Source organism: Rhinopithecus bieti, unplaced genomic scaffold (assembly GCF_001698545.2).
Source record: "Rhinopithecus bieti isolate Rb0 unplaced genomic scaffold, ASM169854v2 scaffold_66246, whole genome shotgun sequence".
NCBI classification, from domain to species: Eukaryota; Metazoa; Chordata; class Mammalia; order Primates; family Cercopithecidae; genus Rhinopithecus; species Rhinopithecus bieti.
In genome coordinates, this window is record NW_016826110.1 from 743,170 (window position 1) to 759,399 (window position 16,230).

The 16,230-nt window shown below is 39.8% G+C and overlaps 2 protein-coding genes across 8 annotated transcripts in view; one reads left to right on the forward strand and one right to left on the reverse strand.

Moving 5' to 3' along the window:
- The window catches only part of HPF1 (histone PARylation factor 1), a 32,063-nt gene extending 25,412 nt beyond the window's left edge, over nt 1-6,651 (forward strand). Inside the window, 3 exon segments of the mRNA XM_017863319.1 lie at nt 1,033-1,111; nt 4,282-4,454; nt 6,423-6,651. Coding sequence (XP_017718808.1) covers nt 1,033-1,111; nt 4,282-4,454; nt 6,423-6,554 — 384 coding nt within the window. The 3' untranslated portion in view covers nt 6,555-6,651.
- Nucleotides 6,652-12,880: 6,229 nt separating this feature from the next.
- CLCN3 (Cl-/H+ antiporter 3) overlaps nt 12,881-16,230 on the reverse strand; it is a 111,118-nt gene continuing 107,768 nt past the window's right edge. For 6 of the 7 annotated variants that reach the window (XM_017863297.1, XM_017863299.1, XM_017863298.1 and 3 more), the window contains one exon: nt 12,881-16,183. In XM_017863297.1, coding sequence (XP_017718786.1) covers nt 16,025-16,183 — 159 coding nt within the window. In that variant the 3' untranslated portion in view covers nt 12,881-16,024. The remainder of the gene's footprint in view (nt 16,184-16,230) is intronic. The other variant, XM_017863301.1, reaches the window with a different exon arrangement.

Here is a 16,230-nt window from a genome sequence, read left to right on the forward strand (position 1 = left end):
ATCTCGATAGAAAGATTAAGATAGAAGACAATTACTTCATTTTTTTCCCAAGTGGTAAGCAGTTCTCTGATAACTTCCTTTGAATAATCTACCCTTTCTGGCAGCTTAATAAAGGATAATGAAAAAAGCAAGAGACTGGGAGAATAGGAAGATGAGAGAGAAAAAAGCTTTACGATATAGAGACTTAGGTGAGAGGCCTTTAAAACTGGAGTTTGGTTTTTGGGTTGTGTCCTTCCTCTGCCTTGGAAACTTTTCACTGAATTGCACAAAGAAGTGGAATATTTGTACAAATGTTTTGCTAAGGAAAGACCTAAAAATAATGCCACTAACATGAGCTACAGGAAGAATGGAAACTGGAAGGGTTATGATGGTAGTTGTAGTTGGGCCTGTTTTTGTCTTTGAAGACTACCACTTAATGAAAGCTCACTGGTTATGTGATTTGCCTCCATAAAGGACACCACAAACCTAGAAGCTGCCCTACTTTTGGGAAGTTTGCAAACAAGCCTAACTATTCCAGGTAAAAATAGGGGGGTCTGAATTTGGCAGGATGGATGAGAGGAGTCCTGTCCTATCATGTCTTCTTGCTGACAAAACTGTTTCTTACTCTTTTCTTTTAGACCCAGGTTCCTCTGTGCCTTCTACCAAGAAGGTACTTTGACCTTAGAGGAAACCGATATTTTGGCTTGCCTTCTAGGATGTATTGAGTTCTTCCTTAACAAATCAGGATGCAGACTTCCAAGTGACTGGCACAATTAAGAAAAGCCAAGTATTTCACAGTTCTGTGGTTACTTCAAGTGTTTAACTTTTAGCTACTTTTCAAGAAAAAAATAGTGTTAAATTTTACCCTGGAGTTCAAATTTACTGAAATAAATATGTCATCAACCTGAAGTGTTAAGACAATTTGGACAAAATAGTTGAAGGGTTATGTAATATTGGTTTTTTTTTATTTTTTTTCTTTTTTTTTTTTTTTTTTGATGTCTATTTAACCCATGATTGCATTTAATTCTTTTCTTTAACGTAGGTTGTGAAAAGACCTTTCATGGGTGCAGCTGGGTTGTCAGTAGATAAAATGATGTGCAGGCGTACCGAGAGCTCCCTCTTGAAACTGATGGTAATGTATTTTGTATGTAAACATGTGCATATATGTTTAATGCATGTGGAAAGGAAGGTTTGCCTTATATTGGGAAGTAAGGGTATAGTCCACATAAACTTTTGTTTACACAGTCAACTAGACCTTACGTAAATAAATAGAGAAGTAAGCTTAGGTTTTAGAGTCCATCATTTCCTGAATTAAAACCAAGTTTGTAGCTGTGTGGCCCTTGAACAATATTTCTTATCCTGTGAAATCCTTGTCTTTTCATCTGTAAAAATGAAGTTAATCATATGACTTCATTAAAGGGAATTTGGGTGCATAAACAAGGTATTAAGATATTTAGCAAAATGCTTGCCTCAGTGCTCAAAATTTGGTAGTTATTTTTAAGAATTTAAAGAATTTTAACCGGTTGTCTACTTTCTGGGAACTGTTTCTGAACCTTTGATGTTACAGTCAACTTGCAAAACAGTAATTATTGAAATTGTGTGTGTTTTTATGGTTCTTTGTGAACATTTTTTCATCTGCATATAAAAATGATTTAGCTTTCAGAAGCCCAAGATCCTGAACTACTTCATCTATAAGTATAAAAACACTTTCAAAATGGACCACTGCACATAACGTAGTTATTGCTGCACCGAACATCCAGAATTAAAATTGCTTCTCAACTCTTTTCCCCTCGTCTCCATTCCCTTATTGTGAACAGCCCTTCTGGTATTCCTTTATTGATCATCCTCTTCTGGGAGGGTAAAACTTAAAGGGAAATCAAACTTAGCACCTTCTCAAGGAACCACGTATTCCTGCCTAACGCACTTATTTGGCCACCTGTTTTTCAGAACAGAGCTAGCCTTGGTAGTTACCAGTCTCTGGGGCTGTGACCTGGACATCTGCATTTAAACCAGTTCTCTAAAGCAGTTCTTCTCAAACTTTACTGTGTAGCGTCTCCAGCCAGTAGATAGAGATGTCTTCGATGGCAGCTATTCATATGGACCTGTTTTCTCTGTACCCCCTGCCTCTTAGAGGAGTGTCATAGGGAAGATGAATGTGGCTGAGCTGTCCAGTGTGATGCCCACTGAGTGCCTCACATGTGGCGACTGCAACAAAATTTGTAACTTGTATTTATTTATTTTTTATTTTATTTTTGTGTGTGTGTGCATGACAGGGTCTCACTCTGTCACCCAGGATGGAGCACAGTGGTGCAATTATCCTATCTCGGCCTCCCGAGTAGCTGGGACTACAGGTGTGCACCATCATGCCTGGCTAATTGGTGTTTTTTTTTGTTTTGTTTTGTTTTGTTTTGTGCTGCAGAGACAGGGTCTCACTCTGTTGCCCATGCTGGTCTCGAACTCCTGGGCTCATGTGATCGACCCACCTCGGCTTCCCAAAGTGTTGGGATTATAGGTGTGAGCCACTGTACCTGGCCTGTAATTTTGTATAATTTTAATTAGTTTAAGTTTGTAAATTAAAATAGGATTAAATATTTGTTACATTTATTATATGTTGACGTAATACTACTTTGGAAATATGGATTACATAAAATATCTTAATTTCACCTGTTTTTTTGTTATTTTTTTTTAACTACTCCTCCTGCCCCACCTGTTTCTTTTTTCATGTGGATACTGGAAAAAATGTGTAGCCCACATTGTATCTCTCTTAGACAGGCTGATCTGTCCCATATCTCCTCTTTGAAGCCAGAGGCAATTAGTCTCTAATGGGACCAGTGTGGGCCCTAGCTACTGGTCAGCCTTCTGCTTCTACACTAAGTCATCTTCTCTTCATGTCTCTCCTTAGAGAGAGCTTTAAAAAGCATGATTACTGCCTCTTTTGGGAAAGGTTGAACACATTTGTTGTAGAGATGGGCAGTCTCTAAAACTTTTGGGGTGATGGATGTTAAATTGTAGTGCCCGGGAGTAAAGCCTGTTACCCTACTGTAGTTGTGGTTCTGGGGTTTTATATCCAAGTCTAATATTCTAGCCATTAGATCCTTCTATATTTAATTAGTTTTGAAGTGTTGCAAAACATAAAAGTCAAGGACCTAATCTTCTTGCCCTGGCCTAGTGTTGTTTGCCAGGAGGTATAACTGACTGTTTGTTAACGTCACAATGATGAGCAAATCACAACTAAGTTTATTCTTAACCCTTTGAAGCTTCTCACAATAATGCTTTTCTTCTTTCTTTTCTTTCTTTCTCCTCTTTGTCGTCTTTCTCCTCTTTCTCATCTTTCCTCTCTTCTTTTTTCACTCTTGTCGACCAGGCTGGAGTGCAGTGACAGGGTCTCAGCTCACTGGAACCTCTGCCTCCCGGGTTCAAGCGATTCCCCTGCCTCAGCCTCCTGAGTAGCTGGGAATACAGGCACCCGCCACCACGCCCAGCTAATTTTTGTATTTTTAGTAGAGAAAGAGTTTCAACCATGTTGATCAGGCTGGTCTTGAACTCCTGACCTCAAGTGATCTACCTGCCTTGGCTTCCCCAAGTGTTGGGATTACAGGTGTGAGCCACCGCGGCCAGCTGAGGGCACTGGTTTTCATACTTGGTTTTCTGACTGTAGAGTGCATACTACTATCCGAAGTAAGAAGAGCTGCCTGCCTAATTTGCCAGCTCCTGGACTAGTCTGCTGAAAAGTTATGTAAACTCTACTCATGGAATAGACTTTTTAAAAAATCATGACTGTAGCCGGGTGCGGTGGCTCACACCTGTAATCCCAGCACTTTGGGAAGCTGAGGCAGCAGCTCATGAGGTCAAGAGACTGAGACCATCCTGACCAACATGGTGAAACCCTGTCTCTACTGAAAATACAGAAATTAGCCAGGTGTGGTGGCATGCACCTGTAGTCCCAGCTACTTGGGAGGCTGAGGCAGGAGAATTGCTTGAACCTGGAAGGCAGAGGTTGCAGTGAGTCAAGATTGTGCCACTGCACTCCAGCCTGGCGAGTTCATGACTGGAACTAAATCCTGTGAAATAATCGCTAACAAAGAAATGCTAGTTAACCTGTTTTTAAGCTTGAATCCTAAGTAGAAAAATTACCAAATTGCCATTCTAAATTAAAGTGCTGCAGATTACTACCCAAGGTGGCACAAAATATACTAGTATAAAAGTCTTAAGAGGAAAACCCTCTTTATAGTCTTTTACCTTTGACAACTGATTCATTTTCTAACTGTGTAGATAATCTTTTATATTGTTGATTTCTTTCAGCTGACCTCAAGAGAATTTGCAAGGCAATAGTTGAGGCTGCAAGTGACGAGGAGAGACTAAAAGCTTTTGCTCCCATTCAGGAAATGATGACTTTTGTGCAGTTTGCTAATGATGAATGTGATTATGGCATGGGGCTTGAATTGGGAATGGACCTCTTTTGCTATGGCTCACATGTGAGTAAAAAAACCCTCCACCTGCTACCCACTGCCACACCTCCCTCCTGTCCTTGCGACATACATCCACACGTGAATACATGCACATTTATACCCCCAAATTCCAGCAGAGGTAAGGTAGGGATTCAGCTTGTATTTCAAAATGAAGGTTTTAAAGTGATTTTTTAAAAAGTAGATGTCCAAAAAATGTTTCAAATTCATCTTATATTCTGGCAAAGGTGAATAACCAAGATTATTTGCATTCACGCTTACATTAAAGTGAATTTACTTATTAGACACATTATAGGGACATGCCTTCTTGCTGTGTGTGTACGTTTGGGGCTAGGTATGGGGGTGTGTGCACACACCTTAGGCTCCATTTCGTTTCCATTGTGGTGGGGATATTTGTTATTGTGCTTAAATTCTTAGATGAAAAATACACTTTAAATTAGTTAAGCTTTATAAGAGATACTGTTTTACCATTAACTAATTGCTCATTAAATAAGAACATTTTACTTAATACCTAAACCAGTGCTTACTCAACCATAGTTGCCTGAAGGTCAAAGAGGCAATAAGGTGTAGCGGGCATGTCATGTTTCTGGGGCCAGATTGGCTGTAAATCATGTCTTCCCAGTGTGTAAGATTGGGCAAGCTTTCCAACACCTTTGTATCTGTTTCTTTACCTGTAAGGTATGTCTGCACAAGTGCACACCCATCCGCAGATCATTTAATTCTCATTTAACCTGCTTTGTAACCAAGTCACAGAGAGGCAAAGCATCTTGCCCAGGTTCACACAAGCAGTCTGGTTCCAGAGTCAGTGCCTAAATCAGTGCAGTAATTCCCAGACTGTAAAATGCATGTGACTCACCTGCAGACACTGTTAAAATGCACTCTTATCGGTAGGTCCGGGATGAGATCTGAGACTGCCATCCTCCCAGGTGACAGTCACGCTGCTGCTCTACAGACCACACTGAGAGGAGCAAAACTAAACCAGTAGCTCCAGCTTTAGCATGCATCAGCGTCACTGGGAAGGCTTGTCCAAACGCACACTGGCGCTCTCCCCACCCTCCGCAAGTTTGATTGAGTTCTAGGGTGGGTCCTGAGAATTTGCATTTCCAACAAGTTACCAAGTGATGTTGATGCTCCTGGTCAGGGGTGTACATTTTGAGAACCCTGCTATAAACCATATTATACTACTTTTCTTTGCCCACCTCATAGATAGTTATCAGTAAAACTAATCAAAATGTTTAACAGCCAGAATGACAGTCATTGACCAGTCCAAATAGTACTTGACCTAGAGAGGCCCTAGCCATAAAAAAGTAGAGCCATAAGATGTGAACCAGTGAATAGCAAACTCGATTGTTGTGAGAATGAAATAACGTGTATGAGTTATAAAAAGGTTTAGCACAGTACTTACCACATGTTAGGGCTAAATGTTTATTATGATCAGCAAAAAGGTGGTATATGTAGATAATAGCAGTAATCTAAAATCTTTTGATAAGCCTAAGGCAGTGACTCTTAACAGGGATTGGGAGGCGGTACATGTTGGGGATGGGGGAGAGAAGGAATTTGAGGATAAACGGCAATATGATCTGAAAACTCACTTTCAGCATAGCTATTCTTACAGAATTAATTAGGGAAAAGAAAGCTTAAACTTTTGACTGGGAATACACCAGAGAGAATAAAAAGTATTTGTGGGCATTGTTTGGGGTGAGAAAAAGTTGATAAAACCTGAGGGAATAAGGAAGCTCAGATTTAATTTGGTTTTCTTAATTTTCAAGATATGCCATTAGTCATCTGGAGCAGCAAGACTGCCTCTTCGAGTGCCAGGCGCCCGTCCTTCAATCATGTTCACTAACCACTTGAAGGTGTCGCTAAAATGGTTTTGGAAGCAGCCTTTGTTAAACAAGTGCTTTGTTGATATATTTTCTGCTACTTATTAGGATATCTGCTGTATTCTCTGCTTAATGTTATATTTTTATTTTTCAGTATTTTCATAAAGTTGCTGGCCAGCTGTTACCTCTTGCGTATAATCTGTTGAAGAGGAATCTGTTTGCAGAAATTATTGAGGATCATCTGGCAAACAGAAGTAAAGAGAACATAGACCAACTTGCTGCATGAGTAAGGTGGCTTTGATTGGTGTACAGTATTTCAAAGGACCTAGTATTAAACTTGTGATTTTTAAGGAATACAAAAAATAAACATTTACTAAAATCGTGTATAAGGTTCTTCTGCCTGGTTTTCCTTGTTTAATATGCAAACAAATGTCAGTCAAATCATCTAAATGGTGACCCTAATCACATTTTGGAGGACAACTAAAGTCACCCTCTGATATGTCACAGGAAACCACTGTCTAATGCCTGTGGCTAACTAGACCATCCTTACAGAGTCCTGTTCCAATATTTATCATATGGGCAACTAAGAATATTTCTTCTGAGTCTTGAGTTAATAGCTGTAACTTTAAGGATTGGGTTTATGGTGGGTGAGGAGGGGAACAAGAGGAAACTTAGAAGGAAACTCATGACACTGTGATCAACACTCTTCCCAGGGTGCCTGACCCCGACCTACCCAAACTGCATTTTGGGTTACAGTAGTTCCAGGTGACTCCCAGCAAGTAGTCCAGTTATCCCATCATGTATATTATTTTAAATCTTCTTGACTCAGTCATTTACTAATATAGCCTAGTATATTGATACATAGTATATAGTTTTAGTATAAGATAGTAATCAGTATACCATTACTTTAAAGTTTTTCATTGCAAATGATTTCACTGAATTTTTAGTACGAATCTGTGGATAGCTGTGTTTTACTAGATCCAGATTTTCCTTCAACCTGGAGATATGTCCTTCACCTTAAAAGTAGAGGGCAGGGCCGGGCGCGGTGGTTCACGTCTGTAATCCCAGCACTTTGGGAGGCTGAGGTGGGCCGATTCCCTGAGGTCTGAAGTTCATGACCAGCCCAGCTAACATGGTGAAACCCTATCTCTACTAAATATACAAAATTAGCTGGGTGTGGCGGTGCATGCCTGTAGTCCCAGCTACTTGGGAGGCTGAGGCAGGAGAATAGCTTGAACTCGGGAGGTGGAGGTTGCAGTAAGCCAAGATTGCACCATTGCACTCGGCCTGGGCAACAAGAGCGGGGTTCTTTTCAAAAAAAAAAAAAAAAAAAAAGGTAGAGGGCAGACAGTGAAATGCAGAATAGCAAACTTCCTGGATGGGGCTGAGGAGCGTATAAGCTTTTTTCCCCTTTCTATGAAGTTCAAAATGAAAAACCACCGTCCCCCCCACCCCAGGCCATCTAGTTAAACCTCCACATTGTGTAAGATTGACATGATTTACTCAAATAACTTCTTGCCTAGCCAGTAGTTCTCCAAAGTTCTTACTGTCAGCTGTCCCCTTAAAATATATTTGAGGTACTTTTTTTTATATAAGGGTATGAGTAGACTATTAAAAGACAACACTTAGAATTTTAAATATAAGTAGCATTCCTCATCTTCCCAGTTAGGCTGCAAGCTTCTTAAGGGCATATATTTTATGGATGTATATCCCCCTCAGTAACGCAAACCTTTGGAATTGCACTTACTGAATAAAATGACCCTGTCACATGTTCTTAAGTGCCAGATAGAATCAAACTGGCAAGAGCTGGGAAACTGATAAGACGCCTGGGAGTTAAAGATTCTTGACTTCTCAGACAAAAGGTCTGCTGGGGTCAAAAATCTCTGCCACAACCAAAATCTGTTCCTTTCTGCCAATGGCTCATGCTGCCTTTGGAGGCAGGTAAGATGCTTTCTTCAAGGTAGGTATATTTTGTATAATATCTTAACCAAAATGAAACTGAAAAGATCTTCAGCTTCCCTCTCATAACCGCAGGAACTTCTACAGCTCTAATGGGGAGGTCGCAGGTTTGAAGGAACTGCCATTTTAGTTAGGTAAGTAGCTCCAGGCCCCGGAACCATCTGAACTATTAACTTGTTTTATATTAAAACATTACAGTTACAGTTGGCTCACACATTTTATTAGAAAAGATGACCAAATCACACTGGTCTTAAATAATTTTAGGCCATACATTTTAAATAAAATGTTAGAAGTTCAAGCTTTTTTCCTCAGATTTCTTTAGTTTCCAAGGGGCTCAACTATTTCTAAATACTGCCCCTAATGTTAACACACTTAAAAAATATCCAAATTCATGTATCCCATTAAATATTTGTTTAACTAAAAATATTTTGTCACTTGGTGATCCAACAGTCTCAACTGTGTAGTGTGTAAGATTTTTTTTTATTTGCCTTGTCAGCAATATGGATTCCAGAAGGATTTCTTATCAAGGAACAAATGAAAGGGGACAAAAAAGGTGAATCGGCTTTTCATCCATTCCTCACAGAAACCTAACATGAATGTGTATCTTCAGGAAGCTGGGCATATCAGAGCCAAGATAGAAATTAGACATAAACTCTAAGAATATGGTGGTTATAATTCAGATGATACAGTTGTGAATGGGGGTTCCTGAAGACAGTAACAAGAAATGCGGATTTCCAGTCTCAAACTCCAACCAGTTGTGTCAGAGGGCTACTAACCTGTTTTCAGGAGGTACTGATCTTCCAACTACTGAACGTTTTTCATTCAAGAGCAAGCTCCCTACAGAAGATACAAAACTGTATCTTTTTCCTTCACTAAAGGTGTAGTCCACTTAAACCTAGTTTACTAAAGATTACGTACCTAGGATCTGGTCACTCAATGGCTATAGTAGCTTCCAAATGGCATCTATATACCTCTGTTCTCTGAGAACAGTTTAAGTGCCTAGGCTTTTTCATGAATGAAGAACTTTGATCCAATCAGGATTTAACAGAAAAGCATTACCAGTTCAAATTTAGCTAAGCTCACCTCTCGGAGTTCAATAATGGAGTTTCTATATAACCTCTCAAACATGTATGTAGGATGATAACACCCAAGGAAAAATGAAAGCTACAAAACAGATTGCTATGAACTACTCTGCAGTGTCCTAAGACCTTTGCATTACCTCAAACACTGACCTTACCAGCTTGATGGCATTCTGTCCAAACTATTCCTATCATAATTAATTTTAATGTCTGGCTGGACATGGTGGCTCACACCTGTAATCCCAGCACTTTGGGAGGCCAAGGTGGGCAGATAGCTTAAGGCCAGGATTTCGAGACCAGCTTGGGCAACATGGTGAAACTCTGTCTCTACACAAAATACAAAAGATTAGCCTGGCATGGTGGTGCACACCTGTGGTCCCAGCTACTCAGGAGGCTAAGGTGGGAGGATTGCTTGAGTCCAGGAGGCAGAGGTTACAGTGAGCCGAGATCGTGCCACTGCACTCCAGCCTGGGTGATGTACGTATGTATATATATATATATATATATGTAGGTGATCCCTACAATACTCTAACCTCGACTTACTCTTTCAGTGATCTAGATTAGGGACTGACTGACAAACTAGAAACTAGTACCTTCTCAGTACCAATGAAAACCTCCCAAATCTCAACCTCAAGCATCCTACTGTCTTAACATCATCATTCATCCTTCCGTCTCTTTCCCTCTAGTGATTTTTAAACACGACAGTCCCCTACAGTTCACAAATGTAACCACTTTTTTCATTCTTCATCCACTCCATTCCTGATTGTCTTTACTGAGCCTTTAGATTCTACTCCCCATCATTACAATCACTCCCTACATCCTCCACTCCACTGCCCTTCTCTCCATTTGTTGTATGTATCTGTTAACCTTAAGCCAGGTTTTAAAAACTGCCTATTCCTTACCAGAGTCTGCTCAGTACCAGGTGGCTGGAGAAAAAACACAACCATGGCAGCTTGTGTTATTTTAACCTCAAGTTGGCCACGCTGGATACCCATCTATCCTACTTTCTCATCTCTCAGTCCCCAAACCCAACTCCCATCCTCAGTGTATTTCACTGAGAAAATAGAAGCAACCAAAATAACTTCAACAGAATCCCACTGCCTTACCAACTACCCCATATACTCTGCCTTTCCTCCTTTCTATAAAGGTTGAATGTGTGTCCAAGACCCCATCCTCCCTTGCTTGCTTAAGGGCCTATTTTTCCTCTCAAACATTCCTATCATTAACAGAAAGGCTATAATTTCCTGCATCTTAAAATCTGATTGTTCTCAGATTAACTTTCCCTGTCAAACTATCAATAGCAGAAGAAGCTATAATATCCAGCATCTTACAACTATCACGCGTTACTTTCCTGGAAACCTCACAGGAAGAATTGCAATCGTCTTCTTCCATCTCTGTTGGACCCACTGCTTTCAGGCTTTGGCTTGCCACCACCGTGCTGAACCTGCTCTGGGGAAGCTATCAGTTCTCTCTACATTGGTGCATTTTGAGCCCTCATTTATTTCACCTATCAGCAACACGTGACAGTTAATCATCGCTCCTTGAAACTATTAAAATATTCATTTGGTTTAGGGGACTACCCTTCTTGAGACAGGGTCTTGCTCTGTCACCCAGGATGGAGTGCAGTAGTACCATCATAGCTCACTGCAGCCTCCAATTCCTGTGCTCAAGCGATCCTCCTGCCTTAGCCTCCTAAGTAGCCAGGACTACAGGCATGTGCTACCATGCCCAACTCATTTTTATTTTTTAATTTTTTGTAGAGACCTGGTCTGTGTTTCCCAGGCTAGTCATGAACTCCTGGGCTCAAATGATCCTGCCCAGCCCTGGCCTCCTGAAGTGCTAGATTTACAGGCCTCAGCTACCACACCCAGCTTATTTTTAAATAAATCCACCAGTGGAATACCCTTCTTTGAATGTCACTACTCGCAACCCAACCTCACTGGCGGCTCCCTCATTTGCTGGCTCACCTCCCCAAATCTAAACATAAGCATGCTTCAGTGCTTAGTCCTTGTACCTCTTCTCTGTCTGCACTCAATCCATGATACTCTCCTGTCTCAGGATGATGCTGCCCGTGTAGCTCTCAGGCTGGGCCTTTCTCCGGAACTCGAGTCTGATACATGCTAATGCCTATGTGATACCCCCACTTGGAAGTCTAAAAGACACTTAACACAATGTCTAAAACCAAAATTTCTCTGCACACAACACCCCAGCCCCAATCTATTCTTAAGTCTTTCCCAACTCAGCCAGTGGTCATTCCATTGTTCTGTCATTACTCAGCCAAAAACTTTGCAGACATCCTTGACTCCTCACTTACCACACTCTACATCCAACCCATTCACAAGTCCTGTCTATTCTACCTTCAACATGTCTAGAATCCAACCACTTTCAGCACCTCCACCAGCTTCAATCAGGTTCAGATCTCTACTATATCTCACCTGAATTATTCCAAGAATCTTCTAGCTGGTCTCCTGCTTCCACCTCTACCGCTTTATAGTCTATTCCCAACAAAGGAGTCCGAGGGATCATTTTAAGTCAGATTATGTGACTTTTCTGCCTCATTGGCTTCTCATTTTATTTAGAATAAAAATCAAACACCTACACTCCCAACCTATTTCCTTATCACTTTCTTCCCTCTCATCCCTCTCCAGCTAGTGACCCACTCAGTGTTCCTTGAACCTGGCAGGAGAATCCTTGTATATAGCATTTTCCATTTTCTTTTCTTACATTTTTTTCTCGCAGATAATGTACTTCTCTTTCTGTAGGTTTCTGTTCAAATGCTTCCTTATCCCCGAGGCTTTCCCTGATCACCCTCTATAAAAATGGGGTGGGTGCACACAGGCACACACCTTCACTTTTTGTCCATTAGAAAACTATTACCATGAGGATGCTTGACCGATTTTGCATATTCTTAACAGTGTGCAGCACATAAAATCATTTTTTAAAATTGCTTAACTAATCCATATGTATCACCATCTGACATATTATAGATTTCTCTTCCTGCCAGAATGAAAACTTCAAGAACATAGAATAGTGCCTGGAGCCCAGTAATTGTTAAGTAAATACTCAGAGAATATAAATGATCTACTCTGAACTTTTAGTGTGTTCCTTTTTACTAAAAGCTTAATAGTAAAAGACCACATCTTACTCAAAGGTTGTTACTTACCACCCTCTTTTGGCAGTTCTATTAGCAAATGTCCAAGGTGATTTTTTAAAGACATGTAAATAAATTGTTTTACCTCTTTTCATGCAAATAGCATAATTTTCTTGCAAAAGAAAAAAAATCACTTTTGAAAGTGAGCTGAAATGATCAGTTTTCTGTAGATCTGCAGCTTTCACTGACAAACAGGGGCGCTAAACCACTGCTGGTGGTATGAACATCCTGCTGTCAATCCAGCATCTATCTACACTTCTATTGCTCCTTGCTTGCAAAGTGTAGAAATGCTTTGTAACCTGAGAGAAGCATTATAATTATTACCTTTTTGGGGCTCCCTGTGCCAGGCGTATCGGCCTACACTGCATAGGGCAGCAGTGAAGAGGGAGGGCTGTTACAGATATAATTAAAGGCCAAACCACACATTGTCATATAGATTTTAATAGATTTTCTGATTAACTCATCACAGTAATCATTTTTACTGTAATGATATGCAGCTTTACTACACTAGTATAAATAAAAACAGATAAATACAGCTCTAGGTAACATCACAGATTAACAAACTAAGCATTCTTTGTGAACCAAAACTGAAAACAATTATTAAGAAGAAGAGATGCTGACACACTTGCCCATTCTCATCATACCTTCTCAAAAAGGGTATTCAAATAAGGCGCTACACTTATTATATTGGTAAATTAATTTGCCAATTAGCCAGGCACAACAATTTCATGGTCTCCACTATTTCATCATTTGGTTGAAAAGGAGACACACCTCAATGTATGAAAAGGAAAATGGAACAGATAACACCAAAGAAAACCACTGAATGCATTAAAAATACGGCACTTTTCCTGTATTTTAGCAGTAAGACACGCTAGGGATAGAAATACGCCAAAAAAGAAAATTAATGCTTTAATTAATATCCACTCTGAAATGTCAGTCTCTGAAGCAAGATGGGCAATGAAAGGAGGAGCAGAAATAAAAGAAAGAAATATGGAAAATAAACTCCATGTGAAGTTTTATGAAGCTATCTGCAAAGAAACCGATTTCTCCTTTGAAGGCTTGTAACTCGAGACAATAAATTATCCAGCAGCCATGCTGAGGAGTTCATAGTCTAGCAATACCTTGCACAGAGGCAAATACACTTAAGACAAGTTGGAGATATACAGAACTATCATTTAGAAATGATTTTAGTCTGGATGGCCCAAGAAACTTTGAAAGGGCTATGAAGAAAACCTGAAGTCTATCAAAGGAGGGAAGTAGTAAGGACTAATCTTAGGCAGACAGCACAGCTAAGGATGTTCCCCAAAATCCTGAACATTTTGCTCAACTTTCAATCCTCATGATTATATGGCTTCATGATCTTATAAGTCTTCAGGACCTTACAGATCTTAATAGGTATATTGTAATTAAGAACTAGGAAGTGAAGAATCACTTTCAAAATGTAAAAACAGCTCATTGCCAGTTGTGTTCCAGAAAATGTCTGTCTGAGCCAGGCGCAGTGGCTCAAGCCTGTAATTCCACCACTCTGGGAGGCTTACGCAGGCAGACTGCTTGAGCTGAGGAGTTGAGACCAGCCTGGGCAACACGGCAAAACCCCATCTCAACTAAAAATACAAAAAAAAGTAGCTGGGCATGGTGGTGCATGCCTGTAGTCCCAGCTACTTGGGTGGCTGAGGCGGGAGGATCACTTGAGCCCAGGTGGTCAACTCTGCAGTGAGCCAAGACCATGCCCCACTGCACTCCAGCCAAAGAAAAGACAAAAATAAAATGTCTGCTTGCAAAAACTTCATTTTCCTATCAAAATGCATAATTACTGAATATTTAGGCCAGTCCTTTGAGTAAACTGCCTTTGCCAATTGTGAATTAAGACTGTGATTAAAACAGACAATTCCAAGAACAAAAATCCCAAATATACTCCAGTGCATTTTAACTCATCCTGCAAAAAATGTCCAAACCATCATTGACCACTTCAAATATGGATGTGACCTAGCTCGAGACTCAAAGGTTATTTTCATATTAAAATTTTAACTGCTATCTTTGCAATTCTACTGTTTTCAAATTTTTTGATTTTTTTTTTTTTTAAAGAAGGTAAACACTAACTTTTGGTTTTATTCTCCAAAGTAATGTAGTTTTTTCAGTTTTCCAGTTAATGTAGTTTTTCAACTTTCCAGTTAATGTAGTTTTTCAACTTTCCAGTTAATGGGTCAAAATGGACAGGTCAGAAGACATAATCCGGAGGATGGCAGTGAAAGATCAGAGAAAGGTTTATGTACACACTGGATCACAGAGAGAGAACCACAACCTCTTTTTAAACCTTTGTTCCCACTGTAAACTTTGTTCATATCTCCATATTTGTAAGTCTGAGTTATTCTATAAAATCACATTAAAAGGTAAAATTACTTAAGTGCAATATTAACTGATCTGTATTTTATAAATTTTAATCCATAAAATATAAATAAGAATGGTAAATTTTAAATGTATTTTTAAGAAAAAAAATATACATTTAGTGCAAGTTATGAATTACATTTCTTCTTCAGTGTCAGCCATGTGATACCTTGAGAAAAGAAAAGAATGACTGATCTAATTTCAATTTTAAAAATTCCAGTGTTTTAACATGCAATTAATACCCGATACAGCTTAAACAGAATACTTCCTTCTCTTTACTGTCAAAGCAGCAGCATTTTGTTTAATTATGCTGAACAGCACTTGTATATCATAGTAGTTTTAGAAATAGAAAATTTGCATAAGACCAGGTCACATTATCCATAAAGTCTGAGAGGAAAACAAAAAAGAAAACTGTTTATCCTTTAAAACCAAGCTTCATTGTTTTCGGTTTTGAGCCACATGGCACACAATGAGAGACTTCGTTCACGCTTCCTTCGAGATTTTACCTGTTTGATCAACCTTTGTTGTGGTGCATGTGTACTGTTCCAAGCGTTTAGTGATGGTACAAACTACATGGTTAATGGCACAAGAAACACTCCCTTCTTGTGATGAAACCTCAGTAAAATCACAGTACATCTCAATATGAGAAAGGACTGCTTCAAAAGGGCACACCGATTTAAAGAGGCTTTGTTACAGCTCAGGAGAGAGAGGGAGAGAGAAATAAAGGCTCTTCTGGAATGTAGAAAGGTAATGCTTAACTATACAATTCATGAATTAAACAGAACAGTTTTGATTTAAAAAAAAGGGCAAGACCTTGCAGTTTTATAGATGGCTCAATTCAAAGTAATCCCTCCAGAAATAGGGACTGATAATGTGTCTTTGCAATGTTGGAGCAACAGGCCAGGTGCTCCAGGACTCTGCTGTCATCTCTGTTGAGGCGCAAGCCTGCACTATCAGGCACATCCCCAGCTGAATGCATCCAGTGCAGAACAATAGGAGTTGATAAGGCTGCTTTCTGTTAGGCGGGAAATACCTCACTCCTTTCCTTCTCTCTCCTTTCCCTCCCCAAACAACTCCTCCATTCCACCAGCATTATTTGCAAACCACGTTGCAAAAACCCGGCTTTTATATTTCCTTTCTTTTTTTGTAAAGGAGGAAAAAAAAGTAGACGACTCCCTCGGGTTAAAGAGTTGTGCTATTCAACAAATAAACTTCCTCTTCTGTTTCTTCTCTCTCCTCATCTATGAGATTCAGTTGAACATTATTGAAGCGGGGTCTTGGTTTGCCGTCTGGGCCATATGCCGGAGGATATCTTTTTTTGTTATAATGCCAAGGAGGCGCCTGAAAGGAATAACAGAAGACTCCCATGAAATAAAAGGGAAAATAAA